We start from the raw sequence: 18771 nt of genomic DNA, 5'->3' as shown, positions 1-18771 counted from the left end.
ATAGTTTGGTTTTCTAGGGTTAACCTTTATAATTAAAGGGATAGTTCAGCCAAAATGAAAATTCTCTCATTTACTCACCCTCATGCCATCCCAGATGTGTATGACTTTCTTCTGCTGAACACAAATTAAGAAGAATATTCAGAATATTTCAGCTCTGTAGGTCCATACAATGCAAGTGAATGGGTGCCAGAACCTTGAAGCTCCAAAAACCACATAAAGGTAGCATAAATTAATCCAACTCCAGTGGTTTAATCCATGTCTTCAGAAGTGTTATGATGGGTGAGAAACAGATCAATATTTAAGTAATTTTGTTTACTTTAAATCTCCTCTTTCACTTACACATTCTTCTTCTTTTGTTTTTTGATGATTTACATTCTTTGTGCATATCACCACCTACAGGTCAAAGGTGGAGTATTATAATTTAAAAAAGGACTTAAATGTTGATCTTCTTAACGCCCACACTTGTCATATTGCTTCTGAAGACATGGATTAAACACTGGAGATGTTCGGATTACTTTTATGATGCCTTTATGTGCTTTTTGGAGTTTCAAAGTGTTGGTCACCATTCATTTGCATTTATGAACCTACAGTACATTATATGGACCCATTATTCTAAAACTCTTTGTGGTTTGCAGAAGACAGTCATGTACATCTGAGATGGCGTGAGGGTGAGTAAATCATGAATTTTATTTTTTGGGTGAACTATTCCTTTAAAACAAATCAATGTGAGATTGTAATTTAAATGGATGCACTTTGGCTGTATGAGGAAAATTAGGTTGCCAGATCTATTTACCTTATCTGACCACAGAAAACAAAAATTGTACATTTTAATTTTGCACTTCAGAAGTATAAATTTAAATCTTTTTTTAATATTTATTGTGTTGCCAGTGATAGACCCAAATTAAATAAATTTGGTTAAATAAATTGTATTATGTAAGTATGTGACAAAATGTACACTGATCCACAGATATCCAGACTGGCAAATGCAGTACATCAATAGTACGTTGGCACTGACTACTGGCCAAAATAATAACTGAAAAGAAAACCCAACATCAAACATTTGATAACTGTGTTGAAATATAACAGACATATTTTTCGTATCGAATGTGATATATTCAGATTATTTTTACAACCAAAACCAACCATGTTTTTTTGTAAATTTACATAATTATTTAAAGTGAGATATTTTAGAGAATGATGCTCTTAGAGTCCTTGAAAGTCAGGTGTAATGTCAAACACTGATCATCCAATGTGACAATCAAAATACACATCACCAACATCATCATCATGAATTGCAATTCACTTTTCTAGTTATAATAGTCATCTTTTATCATCTTTTTCAAATGGTCATTAGACTTCTTTTCTCACTGATAAAAAGTAAATACACTGCAAAGGTAATTTTCTCTGAGCAACTTTGCAGTGCTGCTTGACACTATATTGAAGCAACTCATCTCATGAATTACAACCACATCACATTTTATATGAATACACTTTTCATTTGGTTGAAAACCAGAGACAGTCCATATAGCAGTGCAACTTAAATGAGCTTTTCATTCTTCCACCAGCACATTGTACTGTCCGCATGTAAAGTACTTCCTGGCATGGCATACTTTCATTTTATTTGTACTCTGGTCTGCCCATGTACATAATGTTCTTTAGTGCCCAAATATGAGTTTGCATTCATCCACACTGTATACAGTTTATGGTCAGTATTCCAAATCACTTCCTTGCAATGTGAATATAGTAAATGTGCTTTAGCTACTAATAGTATAAAATAGAAATATTGCCACCACAAAATGCAAGTTATGGATAATATAGCCAAAGGTTTGTAATGGCCAAACATTTGCAAACATCCTAAAGTTTGACCTTATCGACGCAAGCATTTTCTTCTGAATTAATAGTGTGCAATATTACATTTAAAAGAATATCGAATGTACTTTGCTGTGTATATTTGTTGCAGTGCGTGCCTCATTTGCATAATTATTTAAAAGAAATACGTACTAATGTTGTGTTACATGCAGATGAGTCACATTAAATTGTGTGCAGAATTTATTCATCTATTTAAATGAATAAAAATAAAGTCAAATTATTGCTTAGTGCTGTTTAGAATGTTTGCAGACCTTCAGCCATGACTGTATGGAGAATTTCCATTAAGAATGTCCATTAAGCCATTATTTGCAACCCACACAGTGACATTTACATTACACTTGTTCTAACTAACAAAACGGGCTGCTTAAAATGAATTCCTGCTTTAAATGTATGCCATCTAATGGATTAGCCGTAGTAATTATTGTTGTAGAAGCAACATCAATACACTGAACTCGATTCTATCTATGTTGCTTATGGAGGATGTCTGCACTATTGAAACTACACAGCACCTGATCTATACTTCAGCTCATTGGAGGAACACAGCCTTGTTGGATGTTAGAGGCCAATCAGTCTCCATATTTTAAAAGTAGAATGTCTGCAACTTTTTTTCTCCATCAGTGCATGAACATCGTAAATTTGGCCTGAAACAACTTTCAAATCAGGGTATAACTTTAAGCAGTCTTTTCCCTGGTGCAATGTTACATTCCCCAGATCATTAAATGTCATCACTGTCCTTCAGTGGAAGGTTTGTAGTGTTGAATAAAGTGTCTCCATCTATTGTGCTTTAAACAATATTATTTCTCATGCGATATGTATTTTCCCTGCTACAATTCGGTTGTCGCAATCCCCCCATAAACACACACCAAATGGTGATATACTGTACAAGTGTGGATGCATTAGCAGTGAGTGAATAAAATGAGTTTATTTCACATTTTTGAAACTCCTTGGATTTGAAAGCATTGGTAAGCAGCATTCCCGATACAGATCCTGGATCATCCGCTTGGAATGATGAGCCTGAGGGACTTCAAAAGATGGCAGGGCACTGAATCCAGTCCTGTGTGTCTTTGGCCTCCCAGTATCCTCCTCTGTACATATAGCTGCTCTCACCAGTCTCTGAATCAGTCCTTTTCTCAAACCACATGGGCTGGTAGCTCTCTGCCTCTTTACCTGTAAAATCAAGGTTATCGTACTATAACTGCAGTTATAAACCTAAAAATAAAAAGAATAAATAGTGGAGAAATAGGAGACTTATGTAGCTATCAAAATGTCAGCACCTATGTTTGAGATAACTCTATATGCCTCCTCTATCATGTCTTCTGTCTCACCTTCCTCTAGTGTGAGGTTGGCCTGGGCCTCTCTCTTCCTCCTCTCAAGTCTCTGTCCCTCCTCCAGACGCTGTTTCTCAGCATTAGCTTCGTCCCATAAGCCCGCCTCCATCAGCCGCTGGTCGGGTCGCAGACGGCTATCGGTAGGAGCCACACCATCCTCAGGCTCGTTCAGAGTCAGAGCCAGAGAAGAGAAGAAATGCATGTTCTCTGCATTCTCACTGGAATCAGGGCAGGTGGAGGAGCAGAGAGAGAGAAAATATGAAAACAAGAAGACAGACAGACAGACAGTAAATCCCTACATGCTAAATAGAACAACCAACAATCACAATAACCTGTCACACATATATAAGATACATAATAGTTTTGTGGTATTGTAATAGTTGTCAGATGGATAGACTTTGGCTAGATGGGGAACAATTCAATTTTGTCACAATTTAAAGCAATATATGTACAGGTAAGAATTCATCATTGTACACTACACAGTCCTGTAATCTCCTTGTCTTTCAGTATTGACAAGTACAACCGGTATATGCAGAATATGTTACACAATGTGGGATATGTGTATATACAGTGGGTACGGAAAGTATTCAGACCCCCTTAAATTTTTCACTCTTTGTTATATTGCAGCCATTTGCTAAAATCATTTAAGTTCATTTTTTTCCTCATTATTGTACACACAGCACCCCATATTGACAGAAAAACACAGAATTGTTGACATTTTTGCACATTTATTAAAAAAGAAAAACTGAAATATCACATGGTCCTAAGTGGAGATGAGTGGTACCCGGTGGGGTCTTCTGCTGTTGTAGCCCATCCGCCTCAAGGTTGTGCGTGTTGTGGCTTCACAAATGCTTTGCTGCATACCAAACGAGTGGTTATTTCAGGCAAAGTTGCTCTTCTATCAGCTTGAATCAGTCGGCCCATTCTCCTCTGACCTCTAGCATCAACAAGGCATTTTCGCCCACAGGACTGCCGCATACTGGATGTTTTTCCCTTTTCACACCATTCTTTGTAAACCCTAGAAATGGTTCTGCGTGAAAATCCCAGTAACTGAGCAGATTGTGAAATACTCAGACCGGCCCGTCTGGCACCAACAACTATGCCACGCTCAAAATTGCTTAAATCACCTTTCTTTCCCATTCTGACATTCAGTTTGGAGTTCAGGAGATTGTCTTGACCAGGACCACACCCCTAAATGCATTGAAGCAACTGCCATGTGATTGGTTGATTAGATAATTGCATTAATGAGAAATTGAACAGGTGTTCCTGATAATCCTTTACGTGAGTGTATATATCCCACATATATGGGAATGGTGTACTCAGTCACATTCTCATCATTGGGCCCTATAACACACCACGTCTCCTCAATTTCCTGGAAACTCTTTACAGGGATCTCATTCCTGAGAATGAGAGGGGTTTGGTAAGAAATGACTTGCCAACATAGGTTATAGTTTGGGACAACATAAGATTCCATCGTTCAAATACAGTCAAGGAATAGTTGGTTGCCCACCCACATTTTTTGATGTAGTTTCTCCCACCATACTCCCCATTCCTAAATCCCATTGAGGAGTTATTTTCTGCAAGGAGATGGAAGGTCTGTGATCACGTCCTCCCGACCAGTTGTCCTTACTGGGTGCAATGGATGCTGGTTGTGAGGATATCACAGTAGATTGTTGCAGGGGGTGGCTGCGTCATGCCAAAATATTTTTTCCTTGTTGCATTGCAAGGGAGAATATCAAGTGTGATGTAGATTAAATGTTGTGGCCAGACACAGAGGAGAGATTGGAAGACCCATGAGGTTGATGAACTTGCAGCATATTTTCTTTTACTTTTCTTATGATGTTGTATATATTTTTTTCTGTACAAACTTTCTTTATGTATTTCCGGTTGGCTGTAAAGTGTGTACATACAATGATGAGAAATGTTTGAATAAATGTTTTGTTGAAAGTATAGTGTGTGCTATTACGTTTTGACATCTGAATATTATTCAGCTGCCTACATATACAATGTTAGCAATTGGACAATATTACATAGTGGGTAACTATCACTCCTTCAGAGTACACTGTCATTTGACATGATGTCTTTGCATTTTGACTGTCTTGGTCAAAGCAATGATCTTTTGTTTTGATGACAATGATTTATTCATTGATGGATTTATTTAGATTTGAAACATGAGTTAATTCTTTTGATTGAGTAATCGCCTTTTGCAAGTCACATAGAGTGGTGTGCTGAATGTACCACATGATGTGAGGATTGTACTTAGATATTTGACAATTGTAAGTTTGTTTTAGTAAATGTGCCTGTAAAGGGATTCATGGAAAGGAGGAGGTGAGAACCAGCTTGACAATATAAATAATATTTTAATTATACACTTAACCAAAAAGACAAACACACACACAGGTGTCGGACAGCTGTCCGTAAATCTCTCTCTCTCTCGCACTGCCATCTTCGGTCAGCCCTTATCCCTCTCGAGGGCTAATTAGCCTGATTTGACTGCACAGCCATTGACAAGGAAAATACAAAATGGCACTCCATGTCAAAAAGGTTGCCGACCCGTGCTTTATACTGATGCATTAATAAAAATGACAGAGCTGCAGTTATTTGAATTACAAGTACACAACATATGACAGGGAGACTGAATATTTATTTTTAAAGGAAGTAAATATAGCTAGTTTTCATGGTGTCTTACAGTAATTCCTTTAAACTATTTTAAACTGTATTCCATAATAATGCAGATTAGTTTATCACTTGCAGGCATAAACATTTCTTTCTGTTAACTTTGGAGTGGGAATAAAGGGTGGAAAGAACTCCCAAGGAGGAATGGAGGAGACAGATGGTGTAGAGCAGTTTCAATAGTGGCTTTTCTCCAACAAATGGAGTGCTGAAGATGAGTCATGCCACACTATGCAGGAGGACAGATAGAGACAGAGAAACAAATAGAGATGGACGGACACACAGAGAGATAGAGATGGACGGACGGACGGACACACAGACAGATAGAGATGGATGGATGGACGGACGGGCAGATAGAGACAGACAGACACACAGACAGATATAGTTGGACGGACAGACACACAGACAGATAGAGATGGACGGATGGACACACAGACAGATAGAGATGGGTGGACACACAGACAGATAGAGACAGACAGACAGACACACAGACAGATAGAGATGGACGGGTGGACACACAGACAGATAGAGTTGGACAGACACACAGACAGATAGAGATGGATGGATGGACACACACACAGAGACAGACAGACACACAGACAGATAGAGATGGACAGATGGACACACAGACAGATATAGATGAACAGACACACAGACAGATAGAGATGGATGGACACACAGACAGATAGAGATGGACGTCATAGAGACGGATGGACAGACACAAAGACAGATAGAGATGGATGGGTGGACGCACAGACAGATAGAGTTGGAAAGACACACAGACAGATAGAGACGGATGGATGGACACACAGACAGAGAGAGACGGGTGGACTGACAGATAGAGACAGACAGACAGACAGATAGAGATGGATGGACACACAGACAGATAGAGACGAACGGACACACAGACAGATAGAGATGGATGGACACACAGACAGATAGAGATGGACGGAAATAGAGACAGATAGAGAGAGATGGATGGATTGACAGATAGAGACAGACAGACAGATAGAGATGGAGACGAACGACACACAGACAGATAGAGACGGATGGATGGACACACAGACAGAGAGAGACGGGTGGACTGACAGATAGAGACAGACAGACAGACAGACAGACAGATAGAGATGGATGGACACACAGACAGATAGAGACGAACGGACACACAGACAGATAGAGATGGATGGACACACAGACAGATAGAGATGGACGGAAATAGAGACAGATAGAGAGAGATGGATGGATTGACAGATAGAGACAGACAGACAGATAGAGATGGAGACGAACGACACACAGACAGATAGAGATGGACGGACGGACACACAGACAGATAGAGATGGACAGACGGACGGACACACAGACAGATAGAGATGGATGGATGGACGGACGGGCAGATAGAGACAGACAGACACACAGACAGATATAGTTGGACGGACAGACACACAGACAGATAGAGATGGACGGATGGACACACAGACAGATAGAGATGGGCGGACACACAGACAGATAGAGACAGACAGACACACAGACAGATAGAGATGGACGGGTGGACACACAGACAGATAGAGTTGGACAGACACACAGACAGATAGAGATGGATGGATGGACACACACACACAGAGACAGACAGACACACAGACAGATAGAGATGGACAGATGGACACACAGACAGATATAGATGAACAGACACACAGACAGATAGAGATGGATGGACACACAGACAGATAGAGATGGACGTCATAGAGACGGATGGACAGACACAAAGACAGATAGAGATGGATGGGTGGACGCACAGACAGATAGAGTTGGAAAGACACACAGACAGATAGAGACGGATGGATGGACACACAGACAGAGAGAGACGGATGGACTGACAGATAGAGACAGACAGACAGACAGACAGACAGACAGATAGAGATGGATGGACACACAGACAGATAGAGACGAACGGACACACAGACAGATAGAGATGGATGGACACACAGACAGATAGAGATGGACGGAAATAGAGACAGATAGAGAGAGATGGATGGATTGACAGATAGAGACAGACAGACAGATAGAGATGGAGACGAACGACACACAGACAGATAGAGACGGATGGACACACAGATAGATAAAGAGAGACGGATGGACTGACAGATAGAGACAGACAGACACACAGACAGATAGAGTTGGAATGATGGACACACAGACAGATAGAGATGGACGGATGGACACACAGACAGAGACGAACAGACACACAGACAGATAGAGACAGACAAACAGATAGATACAGACAGATAGAGACGGATGGATACACAGACAGATAGACAAACGGACACACAGACAGATAGAGATGGACGGATGGACACACACGAACAGACACACACACAGATAGAGACAGAGAAACAGATAGATACAGACAGATAGAGATGGATGGACATATAGACGGATGGACACACAGACAGATAGAGATGGACACACAGACAGAGATGGGCAGACACACAGACAGATAGAGACGGACGGACACACAGACAGATAAGAGATGAATTGACACCCGGACAGATAGAGACAGACAGACACACAGACAGACAGACAGACAGACAGAGAGACTGACCTACAGATAGATAGATACGGGCAATAGACATTAAAAGCACATGCGTCTCTTACGGGAGAGGGTATTTCTTCCACAGTAGTTTTGGTGGTAGAGTTTGATAGACAGTTTTCTGTTTGCCCTCTGATCCTCCACAGCCGTGGCTGCTCTCTATTATCTTTGCAGCTTCCATTTTATCATCCCATGTTCCTGAAAGAATGAAGTGGGCGGTACCTTCACCATCCGTCACAACGCCGGTTACCTGAGGATAGCAAACACAAATATAGTTACACTGATTGCCCAACAGAGGGCAGTAGCACACCGCTTTACATTTCACATGCAGGAATGTTTCTTACTCATACTGATAAGACTGACCTTGCGGGGAACATCCCTAGAAAAATAGCTGTAAGGAGAGAATTTGAGGTGGCACGTGTCCTTGGTCCGGTGGTTGACTATTACAATGTCTCCAGACTGCATCAAGACAAGAATGATACATTAATAAAAATGACAGAGCTGCAGTTGTTTAATTAGTAATACACAACATTTGACTGGGAGACTGAATATTTATAGAGTTTTTAAAGGAAGTAAATATAGCTAGTTTTCACGGTGTCTTACAGTAATTCCTCAATGTTCAATCCATTTTAAAGTCTTTTTTATACTACTCCAAAATAATGCAAATTAGTTTAATCATTTGCAGGCATGATTTCTTTCTGTTAACTTTGGAGTGGGAATAAATTGTGGAAGGAACAAGAAGGAGGAATGGAGGAGACAGATGGAGTAGAGCAGTCTCAATGGTGGCTTTTCTCCAACAGATGGAGTGCTGAAGATGAGTCATGCCACACTATGCAGGAGGAGGAAACACCTTTTTAAACTGTAAAACTTACAAAGCAATGTTTTGATAGCATTACAGAGCCCCAGTGAAATCTAGTTTAGGTGAAATCTACCTATGAATGGCTTACTTATAGTCAGGGTTGGAAGGGTTACTTTTGAAACTTCTTTCCACTACAGATTACAGAATACATGCTGTAAAATGTCATTTATAAAGTATTCCGTTAGATGGTACGGATTAGCACTGGTAGATTTTTTTTCACTTGTTTTGACTATAAAAACTCTGCCAGTACAGTAAAACAAAATACACATATTAAAAAAACCTTCTCTAAAAAACATAAATATCTTATGCAGTGTTGTTTCTAAAACAAGATCAATCTAATTGATCTTGTTTTAAGGATTTTTAGATATTTTTTCAGGAAAACATTACAAAAATTATTATCAAGAATACGATTTTTGCCCTAATATCAAAGATCTTACTAGAAAAAAAGAAATTATGATCTAATGTGAATTTTCTTGATAATGGCTAGTAATGTAATGCATGTAAAATGGCTAGAAATAGCATTTTAGCTTATTTCTATTTCTTCTGCTCCAAACTTACTTCAAACTGACTTCTCTGTCTGCTTGTATGAATGTAACACATCATAAGAAAGTGTTTCACCGCTCTTCAAATGCACTTTGGATCACATCATTAATACAGGTGAAACTCGAAAAATTAGAATATCGTGCAAAAGTTCATTAATTTCAGTAATTCAACTTAAAAGGTGAAACTAATATATTATATAGACTCATTACAAGCAAAGTAAGATATTTCAAGCCTTTATTTGATATAATTTTGATGATTATGGCTTACAGCTTATGAAAACCCCAAATTCAGAATCTCAGAATATTAGAATATTGTGAAAAGGTTCAGTATTGTAGGCTCAAAGTGTCACACTCTAATCAGCTAAACATCTGCAAAGGGTTCCTGAGCCTTTAAATGGTCTCTCAGTCTGGTTCAGTTGAATTCACAATCATGGGGAAGACTGCTGACCTGACAGTTGTGCAGAAAACCATCATTGACACCCTCCACGCCATCTTGGAGTTGAAATCCAAGATGGCGGCGCGGTAGCACGCAGCGGCCACTCCGGATCCACAATGGTGCTATTTTTGTTAAAAAAGCCCGACTTTTGCAACACATGGACATCGGAGCAACCGGTGTTCGTGTCTACCATCGCCAGACACTACTGAAATATAAGACTCATGCAAAAACCAAGCTGCATGATGACCTGCAGGAGGCGCTACGCGTACTCTGCTTGCTGCGGAGACCAGGCCTCCAGCCCTTGGCGTCGCCTGATGCCGGTGGCCGGGGAGAGGACGTCGTAGCGGTGTGGGAGAAAGCGGAAGCGGAAAGAGGGCGGGGGTCCATGCTAGGCTAAAACAAACCCTAGCCCGCCGGCTCTCCCGTCTATCCTGCTCTCAAATGTTTGCTCCCTGGACAATAAACTGGACTATATCCGACTCCAGCAGGCTACGCAGCGTGAGTTTAGAGACTGCTGCGTCTTTGTTTTCACGGAGACGTGGCTCAGCGACAGAGTTCGGATGCCGCCATTCAGCTAGACGGGCTCGCCTCGTTTCGTGCCGACAGAAATACAGCTCTCTGCGGTAAGACTCGCGGTGGTGGCTTGTGTGTTTACATCAACACGAATGGTGCAAGAACTCTATGCTAGTCTCTAGTTACTGTTCATCGCTGTTGGAGCTTGTGACTGTTAGATGCAGACCTTTTATCTACCACGGGAATTCACCACTGTTTGCATAACCGAGTTTACATTCCCCAGCTTAACGCTAAGGAAGCGCTCTGTGAACTGTATGGGGCTATGAGCTGAACTGCAGAACGCTCACCCCGACAGACTGTTTATTTTCGCCGGAGATTTCAACCATGCAAATCTCAAGACAGTGCTCCCTAAATTCCATCAGTATGTGGACTTTGCAACGAGAGGGCTGAACGGCTTGATCTTGTTTACACAAACATCCCAGGCGCTGACCGGCGGAGCCCCGCCCCCACCTCGCTACTCAGACCACATATCTGTTATGTTAATTCCAGCATACAGACCGCTCGTCAGATGCACAAAACCGCTTCAGAAGCAGGTGAAAACCTGGCCAGCAGGAGCCATCTCTGCTCTTCAGGACTGTTTTGAGTGTACTGACTGGCACATGTTCAGGGACGCTGCAACATATGGCGATTCTACCAACATGGAGGAATACACAGCATCAGTGACCAGCTACATCAGCAAGTGCATTGATGATGTCACTTTCTCCAAGACCATCACCACACGCTCCAACCAGAAGCTGTGGATGACTGCGGAGGTGCGCACGCTGCTGAGGTCCCGAGACTCGCCTTCAGAGCAGGCGATAAGGCAGCCCTAAGAACAGCTAGGGCCAAACTGTCACGGGCAATCAGAGAGGCAAAGCGCGACACGCCCAGAGAATCCACAGTCACTTCCAGGACAGCGGTGACACGCGGCGCATGTGGCAGGGCATCCAGGCCATCACCAACTACAGGACAACATCAGTTGCCTGTGACAAAGATGCCTCCCTTCCAGATGCGCTGAACGACTTCTACGCTCGGTTTGAAGTGCAGAACGACGTGATGGTGAGGAAGTCCACCCCTCCCCCCAACGACCAGGTGCTCTGTCTTACCATGGCAGATGTGAGGAAAACTCTACGTAGAGTCAACCCACGGAAGGCTGCTGGACCAGACAACATTCCTGGCAGAGTGCTCAGAGGATGTGCAGACCAGCTAGCAGATGTTCTTACCGACATCTTCAACATCTCTCTGAGCAGCGCCGTTGTTCCAACGTGCTTCAAGGCCACCACCATCATCCCCATGCCAAAGAAGTCTTCAGTGTCCTGCCTCAACGACTACCGTCCCGTCGCACATACACCCATCATCATGAAGTGCTCCGAGAGGCTCGTCATGAGGCAGATTAAGACCCAGCTGCCCCCCTCACTAGACCCACTGCAGTTTGCGTATCGTTCAAACCGTTCAACGGACGATGCCATCACCACAACCCTCCATCTGGCCCTCACCCACCTAGACAATAAGGACTCATACGTTCGAATGCTGTTCATAGATTTCAGCTCAGCATTCAACACAATCATTCCCCAGCACCTGATTGGATAGCTGAACCTGCTGGGCCTGGACACCTCCCTCTGCAACTGGATCCTGGACTTCCTGACTGGGAGACCTCAGTCAGTCCGGATCGGGAACAGCATCTCCAACACCACCACACTGAGCACTGGGGCCCCCAGGGCTGTGTGCTCAGTCCACTGCTGTTCACTCTGCTGACTCACGACTGTGCAGCAATGCACAGCTCGAATCACATCATCAAGTTCGCCCATGACACCGACCGTGGTGGGTCTCATCAGCAAGAACAACGAGTCAGCATACAGAGAGGAGGTGCAGCGGCTGACGAACTGGTGTAGAGCCAACAACCTGTCCCTGAATGTCGACAAAACAAAAGAGATGGTTGTTGACTTTAGGAGAGCACAAGGTGAACACACTCCGCTGAACATCGACGGCTCCTCTGTGGAGATCGTCAAGAGCACCAAATTCCTTGGTGTTCACCTGGCGGAGAACCTCACCTGGTCCCTCAACACCAGCTCTATCACCAAGAAAGCCCAGCAGCGTCTCTACTTTCTTCGAAGGCTGAGGAAAGCACATCTCCCAACCCCCATCCTCACTACATTCTATAGAGGGACTATTGAGAGCATCCTGAGCAGCTGCATCACTGCCTGGTTTGGGACTAGCACCGTTTCGGACCACAAAGCCCTGCAGAGGATAGTGAGGACAGCTGAGAAGATCATTGGGGTCTCTCTTCCCTCCATCAAAGACATTTACAAAAAACACTGTATCCATAGAAGCAACCAGCATTGTGGACGACCCCACACACCCCTCACACAAACTCTTTACCCTCCTCCCGCCTGGCAAGAGGTACCGAAGCATTCGGGCCCTCATGGCCAGACTGTGTAACAGCTTCTTCCCCAAGCCATCAGACTCCTCAATACTCAGAGACTGGTTTGACACACACGTGTCCTGAGTTGCACTTTAATTACTGTCACTTTATAACTGTCTGCTACCTCAATAACTGCTATGTGCATAGAACATTATCTCATAGTATGTTATGTTTACATTTTTAGAAACTGTCATCTTTTTGCACTACTGAGTACTGGTCGGCGCTGCACTGTCTATTGTCCTGTTCATTGTCAGTAATTTGTTGTACTGTCCTGTACTTTTTGCACATGTTTACACGTGCAGTTTATATAGGTATATATAGGTAGTTTATATAGGTATTTTATTTCGTTGTGTAGTCTCATGTTCTCACGTTGTGTAGTCTCATGTTCTCACCATGGTCCTGGAGGAACGTTGTCTCGTTTTGCTGTGTACTGTACTAACTGTATATGGTTGAAACGACAATAAAAACCACTTGACTTGACTTGACTCCACAAGGAGGGAAAGCCTCAAAAGGTATTTGCAAAAGAAGTTGGATGTTCTCAAAGTGCTGTATCAAAGCACATTAATAGAAAGTTAAGTGGAAGGGAAAAGTGTGGAAGAAAAAGGTGCACAAGCAGCAGGGATGACCGTAGCCTGGAGAGGATTGTCAGGAAAAGGCCATTCAAATGTGTGGGGGAGCTTCACAAGGAGTGGACTGAGGCTGGAGTTACTGCATCAAGAGCCACCACACACAGACGGGTCCTGGACATGGGCTTCAAATGTCAAACGTCTTACCTGGGTTAAAGAAAAAAGAACTGGTCTGTTGCTCAGTGGTCCAAAGTCCTCTTTTCTGATGAGAGCAAATTTTGCATCTCATTTGGAAACCAAGGTCCCAGAGTCTGGAGGAAGAATAGAGAGGCACACAATCCAAGATGCTTGAAGTCCAGTGTGAAGTTTCCACAGTCTGTGTTGGTTTGGGGAGCCATGTCATCAGCTGGTGTTGGTCCACTGTGCTTTATTAAGTCCAGAGTCAACGCAGCCGTCTACCGGGACATTTTAGAGCACTTCATGCTTCCTTCAGCAGACAAGCTTTATGGAGATGCTGACTTCATTTTCCAGCAGGACTTGGCACTTGCCCACACTGCCAAAAGTACCAAAACCTGGTTCAATGACCATGGTATTACTGTGCTTGATTGGCCAGCAAACTCGCCTGACTTGAACCCCATAGAGAATCTATGGGGCATTGCCAAGAGAAAGATGAGAGACATGAGACCAAACAATGCAGAAGAGCTGAAGGCTGCTATTGAAGCATCTTGGTCTTCCATAACACCTCAGCAGTGCCACAGGCTGATAGCATCCATGCCACGCGCATTGAGGCAGTAATTAATGCAAAAGGGGCCCAAACCAAGTACTGAGTACATATGCATGATTATACTTTTCAGAGGGCCGACATTTCTGTATTTAAAATCCTTTTTTTTATTGATTTCATGTAATATTCTAATTTTCTGAGATTCTGAATTTGGGGTTTTCATAAGCTGTAAGCCATAATCATCAAAATTATATCAAATAAAGGCTTGAAATATCTTACTTTGCTTGTAATGAGTCTATATAATATATTAGTTTCACCTGTTAAGTTGAATTACTGAAATTAATGAACTTTTGCACGATATTCTAATTTTTCGAGTTTCACCTGTATGTATAAATGTTTTCCATCTGAAAGGACTAAATATTAAATGAAACAAATGACAATAAAATGCAAAGTAATCTCTTCAGTAATCAAAATACTATTTGAATATTATACTAATTACCAATTATTTAAATTGTAACTGTAATGGAATACAGTTACTAATATTTTGTATTTTAAATAGGTAATCCCATTACATGTATTCCCCAACCCTGCCTATAGCTGTCTTTGCATATTAAGCTGGGATAACTGTATACATTTGTTTTAAAAACAAAACAAACAACAACAAAAAATATTTAAACATCAAAAATCAATTGCAGAGAAAGATGTATAAAATAAAGCACATACTTGGTCAATCCACAGTTTGCCCACTATTATATTGTGAACAGTGGAGATCACCTTGCTCCACACATAATGATTCCCATTGGAGTGGAACTTAAGGTGAATGTTGCCTGCAGAGAGCAAAGGGAGCCATTATGAGCAAATAAAAGAGAGAGAAATATATGTGGAAATGAAAGCTCTAAAAATAACACAAAGCTGAAGGGAGTTCTCCAATAAACATTAGTTTCAGCCTGAATGGTCGGTGCTTTTAAAATAGAAACCCTTTCACAGATGGAGTTTCCTTTTAAGTAACTTTTGATGGCAGCAGCACAGCCATACATACACTTTCTATCTGCGTACATGTAGGTTTGGAACATCATGAAGGTGAGTAAATTATGACAGAATTTTCATTTTTGTGTAAACTAGTCCTTTAACTGAAGTTAACGGCCTCTAAAGGTGATTTAAAGCTCATGATGGATCACCTAGCGGCATGATTGAGATGTATTTGCCACGGAATTTGCTGTCGATGGTGATCTCCTGCCACAGGGTCCAGCCTCGCTGTGATATAACATGATGGGCAGCTGCTGGGGGGTGATGGCTTATCTGAGAGAGTGCAAATGAGAGAGGGAAAGAATGAGAAAGCTCTCAATTTGTTCACAATCGAGGCTTTTTCATCGAGCAAGACAAGCTGTGGATTAAAATGTATTTTTAATCAAATAAAGCTAAACCCATTTCATGCATCTACAATTCAATTCAAAATGAGCTGCACATTCCTGAGTGCATACCATAAATCACTGATTTGGGAAAGAGTGGAATAATAAGTGTGACTTCAGACCTGCTCACAAATGGAGCGATAGCCATACTCATCCAGGCGGTCCAGCTCGTAGGTCTCTCCCAGCAGGGGGTTAAAGGGTTTTCCTGTGCGGTGAATGGTGGTGGAGTAGGACGAGACAGAGAATGCGGCAACCAGACACATCTGCTCTAGAGACGAGTCGCAGCATGCCGCTCGGTCCAAGAGCTCACTGTATTCCAGATCCTCTGTCAGACGCTGAAGCATTGACAACGGCTCGTTGAAGTTCACCTGGGAGTGACGACGCAGAGACTTATATGAATACTAAGAATTTTATGCACTATTTTAACATTGTTTTAGCAGCCTATGAACATCAAACACATAAGATATGGCTACATTCCTCAATACTGTACAACACACAATCTGAGTTTCCTCTTACAGGCATGGGAATCTTGGAGAGCTCTTTGCCAATACAGTTCTTCATGATGCTCCACAGATTGAGTGAGTAGTTTGGCTTTTCAGGGATTCGACAGCGTCTGCCTCTGCGCAGGTACATACTGGAACATTCCTGTAATCAAAGAAACACTATTTTGAACAATAAACATACTGTTTAAATGACTTTCCTATCAACCAATAACATTTTGGAGTTTGATTTAGGGTTTGAAAAACTTTACGACATTCTTGTCAGATCTTTGGGTTGGGTTTGTGGTTGTACAACTTCCAAATCAACCAATCAGATTTTTTGGGATGATTGTGGTTTATTGTTTGAATAACTTCATTTTCAACCAGTCAGACTTTTATGTTTGGTTTAGGGTATGGGGTTTGAACAAATTCCATATCAACCAATCAGATTTTAAGGTTTGGTTTAGGTTTAACAACTTCATTGTCAACCAGTCAGATTGTTATGTTTAGTTTATGGTTTGGTTTAGGGTTTGATTAATTTCCATACCAAACAATAATATTTTTGGGTTGGGTTTTGTTTTTGGGTTTCCACAAAAATCAATCGTATTTTAGGGTTTGGTTTGGTGTTTGAACAGCTTCTACATCAACCAATCAGATTTTTGGGATGGGATTGGTTTATGGTTTGATAACATTACCAACCTGTCAGATTTTTGGGATGGGATTGGTTTATGGTTTGATAACATTATCAACCTGTCAGATTTTTGGGTTTTGTTTAGCGTTTGGGGTTTGAACAACTTCCACATCAACCAATCAAATTTTAAGATCTGGTTTAGGATATGGTGTTTAACAACTTCATTATCAACCAATCCAGTTTTTGGGTTTGATTTAGGATTTGAGATCAGAACAACTTTTCTGTCAACCAATCAGATTTCAGTGTTTGGTTAGCGTTACGACTTGAAGAACATTCTTATCAACCAGTTATTGCCCTCTGATTTTAGAAGTAGGGTTAGCACTATATTTGGCTAATGTACTGTAAACATTGTTGTTGAGCAAGTATCAGAAAGAATGTAGATCCAGGAACATGTCCTAAACATGTTAACCAAGAATGTGGGAGGTATTAGGAGGACAGATAATTGAAAAATTATATATATTTGAATCTGATTAGGTAAGAATGTGTGTGTGTGTGTGTGTGTATTGGGATAATTACTAGCTAAACAATGGCACCAAACTCACATTGTTCTCCTGGCTCCAATTACTGGATAAACTTCCACTCGTCATGCTCTGATTACTGCTCAAGAGTCTGAGAGACAACACACAAAGAAACTTGTGCACAGTGATATATCATCTGCCTATTACTGTAAACGTACTGCACTTTGTACTGTAACAAACTTTGTCAGGAGGAAGGCCATTAATTATACAGGCATGCAGTAGACATAAGGTAAATCCTAATAAAATGGAAAGCTAGTAGTCTCACAGAGACAGACTTTTAAGTATCAGTATTAAGTCTGGTCCATTCCGCAGCTTATTCCAGCCAAGAACCCATTTAGACACGAAGAGACTGTCTGACCGACATGTTAGGCGACCATGCATAGTTTAGTTATAATTTATGCTCCATTTAGGTGAAGGGAAATCTGAAATTGATGATCTGTAAATAATAAATTGCCGCTGAAAAAAAAAAAACATTCAAAGTGTAGTGAAAAATCTCAGTCCATGTACTGCTGTACAGAAAACAGTGCAAAATTGGCAGAAAATGTGTGTAGACTGTAAGTGGTCAAGTAAAAATCCAACTGGACTGTGCATTCACTTTCATTTCCAGAAGTTGTGCAAGAAGCCAGGTACATCAGGTGCTTGCTAATTTTATTTGAATAATAAGCCATGAACTATTAAATGATCTGTATATGAACCTGTGCTGGGAGTGATCATCTGCAGGCACTGTGATGAAGGCTTGAGAATCTTCCATGGCATCAAAGAACTCTATGTCTTCATTCTCCTCACTGGACTCTCCCTCTGGTGTTCTCTCTGCCCCTTCTGAAGATCAACACATGGACAATCTGATTTAATGATGGATCATCATAATTAGACCTCTGAATGTTTTTGAGTCAGTAGGTAGATTATACGAGTCAGTTGGTGGTACACTTTACAATACAGCATTACGTTAATCCAATTGATATAGACTACAAGTAGTCATTTAGCAGACACGTTTATCCAAAGTGACTTAAATTATGGAAGTCATTGATTATGTAATTACACTGTCATGTCAAGAATGACCCACTTTTGTGCTGTTATTATTATTAATAGCTAATAAGAAACCTAAATTCATAAGGTGAG

At 41.4% G+C, this 18771-nt stretch overlaps 1 protein-coding gene across 1 annotated transcript in view; it reads right to left on the bottom strand.

Moving 5' to 3' along the window:
* Positions 1–559: 559 nt before the first annotated feature.
* LOC127635860 (oxysterol-binding protein 2-like) overlaps positions 560–18771 on the bottom strand; it is a 38374-nt gene continuing 20162 nt past the window's right edge. Inside the window, exons 5-14 of the mRNA XM_052116108.1 lie at positions 18348–18471; positions 17677–17743; positions 16481–16609; positions 16087–16332; positions 15734–15854; positions 15279–15382; positions 8821–8916; positions 8523–8707; positions 3195–3415; positions 560–3036 (exon numbers count right to left, since the gene is read on the bottom strand). Of these exons, the coding sequence (XP_051972068.1) occupies positions 2894–3036; positions 3195–3415; positions 8523–8707; positions 8821–8916; positions 15279–15382; positions 15734–15854; positions 16087–16332; positions 16481–16609; positions 17677–17743; positions 18348–18471 (1436 nt within the window). The 3' untranslated portion in view covers positions 560–2893. The remainder of the gene's footprint in view (positions 3037–3194; positions 3416–8522; positions 8708–8820; positions 8917–15278; positions 15383–15733; positions 15855–16086; positions 16333–16480; positions 16610–17676; positions 17744–18347; positions 18472–18771) is intronic.

The sequence above is a fragment of the Xyrauchen texanus genome, chromosome 43 (assembly GCF_025860055.1).
Source record: "Xyrauchen texanus isolate HMW12.3.18 chromosome 43, RBS_HiC_50CHRs, whole genome shotgun sequence".
NCBI classification, from domain to species: Eukaryota; Metazoa; Chordata; class Actinopteri; order Cypriniformes; family Catostomidae; genus Xyrauchen; species Xyrauchen texanus.
Note: the sequence above shows the minus strand (reverse complement) of the source record. Positions and strands in the feature narration are given on the sequence as shown.